Below are 9,401 nucleotides of genomic sequence, written 5' to 3'. Positions count from 1 at the left end.
ACTTTCTGGATAAAGCAACTACAGAGGAACTGGTGCATGCTTTAATTTTTAGGCATTTGGATAACAATAATGGTTTGCTCTTTGGAGTTCTGGAATCTCAACTGAAAGGATGCCCACGGATACGAAATTCAGCTGCAAGGCTTGTAACACACAGAAGGAAATTTGATCACATAACTCCTATCCTTGATAGTCTTCATTGGCTGCCGATAAAGACTCGTATTAAATTTAAGGTTCTGACACTTATACTATTTTATTTAAATGTTTTCGTGGAAATGCCCCTGCATACCTCAGTGAACTCATCAAGCCATATCATTCCGGTCGAACTTTATAGGTTCAAAATAAAAGATTTCATTTCTAAAAATAAGTGCCAAATCTAAGACATTTGGTGACAGGATTTTTGGAGACATGACACCATCATTATGGAACAATCTCTCCCTCAGCATTAGATGTATTACATATTTTGATAAATTCAAATCTGTGTTGAAAACTCATCTTTTTGATAATTCTGAATTATATGCAATGTGAATATAGAAATATCTGTATGATTTCATTTTCATGTGTACACGCATAGTTATAGAGACTATTATATCCTTTGGTATTGTGCGTTCTAAGAACTGATTATCACTATTATTATTCTAACTGGTCATAAGCTAATGTATCAATTTGTTATTTCAATCATGTTATTTTGTGCATAGAATGTATAGTGTTTCAAAAGCAGTCCTTAATTGATCAGTCGTCAAGAGCACTGGGTCTCATCAGATTGTAAATTATAAGGCCGTGTACTGCATAATTATTATGTTAAGAGCTAATGTATAATAATTATGTATGCGTGAAAAGCGGAGGCATCCCAGCCAAACTGTGCCTGTCAGTGGAATCGCTCTAGTTCATTTTAGTTGCATATAATATCGTTACAGTGAATCATCATTCTCATCCTAGATTCTAGCATGCATGCGTGTCATAAGTAGTGTAGTCTCTTTCAGAGGTAAAGTGACATACTCTAGTGCAGTTGAACAAATACATGTATACATGAAACTGAACAAACCGGATAAAACTACAACGCATAAATAGTCATCGCCGTTTAGAAATACTCGTTTCAAGAATTTATTTCTAGCAGCATACATTGTGTCCAGATGTACACGAATGAAAGAATGATGTAGTGAATGTATGCCAAGACAAAAATATAACAAAATGTACACTATGTAAACTCGACTATCATATCTATATGATATTTTTTTTGTTCTTTTTCTCACCAATCGTAAGACATCTAAACAAAGATGTACATGCGAATAATGACAAAATGAGTTTGAAAATGCAATATATTTAGGCGTTCTTTAAAGGTGATGATTTGCAATGTCCAAGACGAAACCCTGCTTGCTTAAATGTCTTTGCGTACACATTCGCTATCATAATGAAAGAAATATGATTATGAAATCGTCTTTTTTTTCTCTCTTAATGTCATGCTCCAGCGTATATTCAATACAACAGAAAGAACAGTAAAATAACACTCGATATCAGTCGAAAAGTGACAAACGAAAAATTCTGTTACAATTGTAATTCATCAATAAAACATTTTCCGCAGAACGGAAGAAAGATTTGTCCTCGCTAACCAATGCAAAGACTGGTTTATAGCTGACATTTCATGTTTATTCGCACTTTATAAAGCAGAGCGGAATAAAAAACGATAATAATGATAAAGATAAATACAGAGAAGGGGGAGGGGAGGGCGGAGGGTGTGAGGGGAAATCATAGCAGAGGGATAATTTTAAACTGGAAATCATCAACCAGATCAGTTATCAATGCCATGGTCTGTAACGACCTCTCAACGGACTTTTTAAAACATGGATTGATCTTTTAAATGGAAGAGCAATTGAGAATAGCCACGAATAAAAGTGGTACATAGGTGTAATGTAAGAACTGCATGAATGACTTTCGTTCATTATTGGTGAAAAAGAATATACATTCCCATGTCTCATGACGATATGAACCAAGCTCAAACATGGCAAATTTTATGATACAGTTTTCATGAAGAGCTATCTAGTTTTTGAATATAAAAAGACCTCAATTACAAGTCAATGTAAAGAGGTCCACAAGGACATCTGAACATGCGCAGATTGTACATAACTGTGAACAGGCTTAGTTTGAATGGATGCGGAGAACAGCATATTGCAGTGCATAGATCATAAAAGAGATCACATGAAAGTGCATAAGTTTTAATACAAGGCAATACATGAGCACATCTCGAGCCTCTATGTCTCAACTAATGAAATAATCTGATAAGGTAATCGCACTATTGGTCAGCTGCAATATTCCTTGGATGAATACAGGTGAATCTACCAGTAATTCACTCTAGACTATGAGTACATCTTGACACGATTAACTTATGCATCGTTGGTATAGTAGAAGTCTATGAAGTTCATGTGGACAGTGGTCAACGACATGTAAATTGGGACTGAAAGTTTATTTCACACCTATGTTTGTGCTGACAGTTTGACACGAAAGTAACTACAGATATTTGTGCATTTCAATCACACCAGACATGACGAAATGGGCTTTATGTATACTAGAACCAACACATCAACCGGCCACTATTATGAGCAAAGCTTTAGAACAATATCATGGAAGAGTCGAACAGTATTATAGAACTTTGTGCAAAAACACACCAAATTCCGGATCTATTTCGATATTTGAGGGTGATCGACAACTGTGACGAAGGTATATATGGCAGACTCTACTTCTTGTAGTTATCTCTCCATTCGTACAGCCTGCTGTTCACTTCGTCGAAGACCGGGTTCAGTCGAGTCTTGACCCTCTCCAAGTAGGCCTTCAAGAGGGGGCGTCCTCCCAGGATGTCCCGAGCGTTCACCACAAATTGCATGAACTGCAGAGACATTGAGTATGCAAGATTTAGAAAGGGGATGAAATGATTGAAAATGAGGATGCCGTTAAGTTACGAGCTGCGTAAAATATTTAAACTGCTTTATGTTTATACAATGGCGTTTTACTTGTGATTTTGAATAATTCTTGTTTTCTTCAAGTTAAAATGAAATAGAATGAATGAAACGAAATTGAAAGAAATAATCATTGTGAGCAGTGGTTCTTTACATAAATGTGTATTTAGTATCTTTATTTCAGTTTCAGAGACTAAATCGTCATATCTTCGCTTGAGTCGAATCGACATATCACTGTTTCCTTGAAGATATCGGCACAAACATCGAGTTCCCAAAATTCAATCAAAATTTAACTAGCCGACTGCGTTTTTGCTGTGGTGTTATACAGTAGGCGATGTTGCTGGAACAAAATATTTGTTTGCGCATAATCAAAAAGTGGACCGAATTAAGAGTTAGAAAATAAAATTTAGACTCCGTCAGCAGAATATGACATCTGGGTAAGAATGTTGGAGATGAAGGTCTGCAATAGGCTTTGGCCTGGCTGACATGCAGAAAGAGCGAACAAAATTACATTCGGCAACATTCAAAACTTTTAAACAAACGTATGCAAGACGCATGCAGGAAAAACTACATCTTTGCTAAATAACCACTGCACTGTACATATCTCTTTTTCCATCCAGCAGAAGCAATAATCAAGCAAAAAATGCACAGCGAGGAGAAAAGATATAAGCTCTTCTGACATTTCATTTTGGCACCGAAACGTTTGAACGTTCATTTTTTATTTGATTTTATTTATTGATTCCTGCAGTATCATTGTACATGAACATATTTGCACATGACTGTATAAATACATTCAAGGTACAATGAGTGTATCCTTGGTTGAAATCTGCAACAACAAAAATCTTGGACGTATGTTTTGTTTAGTAGCATCGTGCAAAAATGCAAAAAATGGGGGGACAATCTAATACATTACAAAAATAACAGAGTTTGTCATATTATTAACATAACGAGATATCAAAGGGGTTCAACGATGCTGTGACGCAAGGAAATGCATGTCGTCACATCCAAAACAAATCTGTGATCAGAATTGAAGAACAGGATTGAAAACATCTATGTTTGTTTGCTTGCTTGTTTGCTCCAATTTATGTCCTGTCGATAACGGTATAATTATTCACACGACATAGTTCAGTTGATCATGGACTAGGGAATCGAACGAAAGTCCTTTGGATCATCAAGGCAGAAGCGCTACCGACTGAGCCAAAACACCGCCCATGAATAGCAATACAAAGACAGTAAATGTGAGAGAAAAGAAAACATGTTTTTCTTTCTATATCTTACTTCACAGGCTGCCTCGATGTCAGCGAACGAAGCTTCGTCACCACAGAGGTACTGATTGTCCTTTAGGAAGTTCTTCTCGATCTTCTCCAGCGAAGCGTTCAGTTTCTCGACCTGTTCCTTGACCTTGTCTCCATCTACCGGCTTGCCAGTAGACATGGGGATTAGAACCTGAAGAGAGGGAGACAGAAAAAAAAAAGAATGACTGATGACAGAGTTTAAAACCTACATAATTGTTATACTGTACTCCTTTGGCACCACTGTGCTGTAACAAAACAACGGAGTCAACAACAATGCAATGTAAATTTGAGCGATTTGTTATCTAACTAGCGAAGTTTAAACATAGTACTGCACACACTCGCTGAGGACCCCCGTAAAAAGAAGAATACATTATCCAAAAGGATGCCCTATCTATACATGTGTGTGTGTGTCTGTGTGTGTGTGTGTGTGTGTGTGTGAGAGAGAGAGAGAGAAAAAAAAATGGAGAGTGTGTGCTTATTGTGTTATATAAATACGGGGCTCAAATACTCCATGAGAGGACTAGAATCTTGAACAGTTTATGAATTGCTGCGAACACTCGACTTGGTTGCCTCCGGTTCTCACGCAGTCGGCAATATTTGCCATAGGTATTTGGCCCTTCTTCGGTACGAATTACGTTCATTGATCTTGCCTACTGACAAAGGATTGACCTACGGAATTTTGCTCAAAATATAGGCTGTTATGTAGCCACTTGATGGGCCATGTACCAAGAAAATCCATTGCATTTTTTTTTTGTTCACATCGTGGAAAGAAATGTGTGACGGAAGGACGGACTAACAACCAGATAATTACCCCTTCGGCAACCTTAACAGTCAGTACATGTTTTGTTATCGTATTCATTCTGTCTCCTTCCATTTCTTGAGCACTCACAATGAAAATTTGGATGTATCAATAACAGCAACAATAATAGCGGTAAGAGGACCCAGGTAAAAACATTGCGACCTACTTCGCTAACGAACAGAGGCACGCAAACTCCCCGAGTGCCGCCATGGTGGAAGGCCATGTACTCGTCAACTTTGGCGCGCTTCTTGATGTCGGCGGGGTACCAGTTGTCTGCGAACTTGCCCTTGTACTTGCTGGTCAAGTAGCGAAATATGGCGACACTGTTTGGAGAGAATACGATGTATACAACATTGCAATAAAGACACATTTACCCATTAGAGGTATCATTAATCAGTGTAAGTTTCTGATGTATGATCTCCAATGCAAACGTACAAGTTTTATCACCGCCATCATTAGAGAACCATGCTAAGCGTTTACGATGTTCTTTAAAATCACAGCCGGTCTATAACTTGATTTCTCTTGGAGCCAAACGACATCAAAAACTTATATTCCTAAATACTCAATAATAAATTAATGTCATTGTACCAACATTTGCGCACAATCAGTATTCGACAATAAGAGTCCATAATGGCGAAGCTGTAAGTAAACCATGATATCATATCACGTAAGACATTGACGGAGACATTGTGACAAGTCTTCAAAATATCAAAGCTTAATCACAGTTAAATCTTGAAAGAGTATGTATCCCTCTACCTGCATTTTGTATAGTTCTGTCTCGGAACAGTTCAGTCTTCGTCGTTTTGAACCAAAATTTTCATGAGTGAGGAAAAAGACAGCATGTACTCAATTTTCAATCATAAGATTACGTATATCGCTACCTTTCGTAACTTCAACACTTACAAATGGTCTTCGTATCTCGGCAACTGGATGCCCCTTTTTTAAAGCTAATTCCCTCTACAAACATAGTTCATTCAGTTAGACCAGGTCCAGTCTCGCAAGGTACATCAATATATCGATCCGTATTACGTAACCCCTTTTTAAGTCAAATGGAATCTCAACGACGACATCAAGTGGCTTCCATAGGGACGTCAAAGCCATGCAAACAGAGTACATCTTTCAAAACCGTGATTGTTTCGATAATTCATCTCAACCTTACTTTATTCTTTATAAAATATTCCTAATGTATGACTCTTCAGACTATTCATATGCAACTCTGTGACTCTGCATACAAGTAGTATAGCTTTCCCATCAGATTGGTACGCTTTTACTTTGATTTTTCTTTTGCTTTGCCTTTGACCTTTTCTTTGATCTTCACAATAAAGGTGCCTGTTTCAGGGAGCATTATTTTTCCACTAGTGAAATGAGAGTTGCCTGTGGTAACTAGTGAAATACTCCAAGTCGACTGGTACTTTCAAGCTTCTCCCTTGCAGTCAACAATGTTCATCAGTTGTTGTTGTTGTTGTTGTTGTGGTTGGAAGCCCGGAATCACAAGACAAAGTATCTCATGACGTCAAATATGTCAAAATAAATCTTAACGAGGAAGAACGTTCACTTTGATTAAATTAGACAGATCTTGGAATCCCAATAAAAAACAAAGCGAAGCTTTGAATGGATCCCCAAAGATACTGACAAAAAGAAAATAGCTAAGGGCTTTTAAAAATGGACAAATACATAAGATTTTAAAAAACACTACGGAGCACAGTTGGTACAGGAATGGTACTGCTTGAAGACATATTTCACTTACGTTTCGCACAGAACAAAGTCCCCGTCGGTCATAGCGGGTACTGTCTGCAGGGGAATCTTATCGCTGAACTTTTGCGTTTTGTGCTCGCCTGTCGGGCGACAGAGAACAAGAGAACAAGAACAGTTATATGAAACCTAACATGAGAATATTATATCATAATGTCAAACATCCAGAAAAAAACTGACTAGTCAATACTACATCCAGTTGACCTTTAGAATTCTGCGAACAGAAAGGCTGAAGTATACCATCAAGATTACTCATAGAATTAGATAGTTCATAGAAATGTCATTTGGTCATGCTTTCAAACAAATTTCCTCATAACCCTACCTTTGGTTGTACACAAAATCATTATCAAATTCATATTTTGGGTGGCAACTGTGCAATCGTACATTTTATTTCACACTATACTTTTTGTGGGTAAAGTGGCAATGATTATGTCTAACTATTATCAAAATCATGTCTTGGTCGGTAATAAAGCAACTGCAACCTCTTTTTTTTTTCACATGGACTTTGAGGATTTGAAGGCCGTAATATTCAGAAATATAGTCATTCCTCTTGCCTGGAATTAAACATCATTGGCAAAAACTTCAGCGTGTACGTATGATGTGACAATCAGTGGCGATAAGTTTGGACGAGGATTGCGGTAGCCGTCTACGGCCAAAGGGGGCGTTGTTTGTTTCGATGTGCGTGCATCGCATGGGCCATGTTCAATAAGAGATACATTTCTACAGTTACAATATTGTATATTCCATAAAGGTAATCATCAGTTTTTACCCTTCTGGCTTTGCTCTTTGTCGCATCTACAGTTAAACAGGGATTGACACTAACTCTTTCGTCTGGCCCGTTCGGACCACTAAAATCTTTAAATCTGAAATTCTGATGTCCCCAAAAAGATATGGGTGGCCGGAAATAAAAGCAAAAGAAAGAATCAATTTGAATCGTAGTTGCCCGATCGGGCCACCAAAAGATAATTTTGGTGGCCCGACGTCAACTTTTGGTGGCCTAGTGGCCCCGGGCCACCGGACCACCGCTAACGCCGAGACCTGATGATAATATATGCACATGTGTATATAAAATATACAGGCTGTATATATATTTTTTTTTTCTTTGATAGACCCAAGCATATTTACCACTAGCATAATATGTCCGAGCATTTGAGAATATTCCAGTATTTCCAGTGATTTAGTGGATGTTTTAAAGGGGGGACACCGTGATCTGTGTGTAGCTATATGACAGAGGAGTACGTGTGACTATAATTAAACCAGGTATATGCATTTCATGCCTGCATCATTCGCAGAGAGCTGGTACATAATAACGTCTTGTTCAACCCTGCGTTTGAGTATCTTGCAACACAGAGGGGACTTGTCCACATCAGTCAACTAGAAATAATAACTTCATGTATCAATCCTTTCTAGTAGGCCCCTCGTACGAAGGTGGGATCTTTTGATAATACCCCGGCCCGCCCCTTGTTCTTGCTCGTTTTAATTGTTTTCTTCGATCGATATCGATAGTCGATACGATAACTTGTAGAAATGACTGGGTATAGTGGTGTACAATGCAATTCAACCACTAGAGATAGAACGCTATGTTATTTATTTCTCATACTGGTATATGCTACATGAGATCTACCCCACTGCAAACGTTCGCTCTTACGAGGGAACGTTAGGAGCATGGAACAACAACTTGCGGCTCCATGGTAGGGCCCTGGGGGTATGGAGCTATATTTTTAGTAGCTCTACTGTAGGGGCGATACTCCCTCACCTTTGAACAGGTCGACATACTTCACTTGATGTGGAATCTCACTGAGCTTCAGGAACATAAGCAGGGCACGGCATGGCTGCGACCTCAGATCCACGTAGAGTTCGATAGTCATCGTTGCGACGGAGCAGTACTACCAGAGAAATTCGAAGAGTCAGTGGGTTGGGCTTTGGTGTATAGCTGCACGTTGCAGGTGGTGCGGAGAGGTCGGCAGGGAGTGGTCCGTACCGTAACGTGTCGATCGAGCGATAAACTCACTCTCCGAATGGCCAAACGTTTTAAAGGGCTCGTCGAATGTCACCTGTGTCCGTCCACTCGTTGTCTCCTCGGGTTGTTAGCATGCATGCAAATGAGTAAACAAAGCGTCGGCTTCCTTCGGGGTTGGCAAGTCGTTGCATAAGAACGGAACAGACATTATACAATTGTCGCGAACTCACTCACTGGACTAATTGAATGTGGGTACAGGTACTTGCACTATTATTCCAGCTCTCCACATGACGCCGTATACAAACCATCACCATTCATTCGTCTTGTCATGATAATGATGCGGAAGTGATATCTTTGGTGCGGTGACGAAGTTTCGTACTTTCCGACATTCCAGCCATTTCTCCTGTCTCTTTCACATTTTCACTATCAACCGCATTGACTGTATGATAATCATACCAATGAAAATTATTGTACGTGCATATGACATGGATCCATATCACTTCGAGCTCTGAATTGTTATTTGAATACCACTACCTTTATCTTCAAATCTACAGCATCCTCGTCATAAACACTTTTTTAGTCAAAACATCTGTCATCGCAATTGTTCACCAATCTATATCCAGCTATACATTCAATACAAGTTTCAT

At 38.8% G+C, this 9,401-nt stretch overlaps 1 protein-coding gene across 1 annotated transcript; it reads right to left on the bottom strand.

The window, feature by feature from the left end:
* Window positions 1-2,368: 2,368 nt before the first annotated feature.
* On the bottom strand, window positions 2,369-8,765 carry LOC139715048 (glutathione S-transferase theta-1-like). Its single transcript, XM_071626674.1, has 5 exons — window positions 8,551-8,765; window positions 6,790-6,877; window positions 5,209-5,365; window positions 4,227-4,394; window positions 2,369-2,878 (listed from the first exon to the last, which is right to left on the bottom strand). The coding sequence occupies exons 1-5, from the start codon at window positions 8,660-8,662 to the stop codon at window positions 2,729-2,731; spliced, it is 675 nt and encodes a 224-aa protein (XP_071482775.1). The 5' UTR covers window positions 8,663-8,765; the 3' UTR covers window positions 2,369-2,728.
* Window positions 8,766-9,401: the final 636 nt, after the last annotated feature.

The sequence above is a fragment of the Diadema antillarum genome, unplaced genomic scaffold (genome assembly GCF_040938485.1).
Source record: "Diadema antillarum isolate AM-2024a unplaced genomic scaffold, OU_Dant_1.0 seq00002685_RagTag, whole genome shotgun sequence".
In the NCBI taxonomy this organism is placed as follows: Eukaryota; Metazoa; Echinodermata; class Echinoidea; order Diadematoida; family Diadematidae; genus Diadema; species Diadema antillarum.
The sequence above is the reverse complement of the archived record's forward strand: the minus strand, read 5'-3'. Positions and strand labels throughout refer to the sequence as shown.

What these genes read in the sequence shown, in the direction of transcription:
- LOC139715048 (XM_071626674.1), bottom strand. Translation starts at nt 8,662, where the DNA reads ATGACTATCGAACTCTACGTGGATCTGAGGTCGCAGCCATGCCGTGCC. An exon ending in GACTTTGTTCTGTGCGAAAC is followed by an intron (nt 5,366 to 6,789) that starts GTAAGTGAAATA and finishes CTCTCCAAACAG; the next exon opens with TGTCGCCATATTTCGCTACT. An exon ending in TGCCTCTGTTCGTTAGCGAA is followed by an intron (nt 4,395 to 5,208) that starts GTAGGTCGCAAT and finishes CCCTCTCTTCAG; the next exon opens with GTTCTAATCCCCATGTCTAC.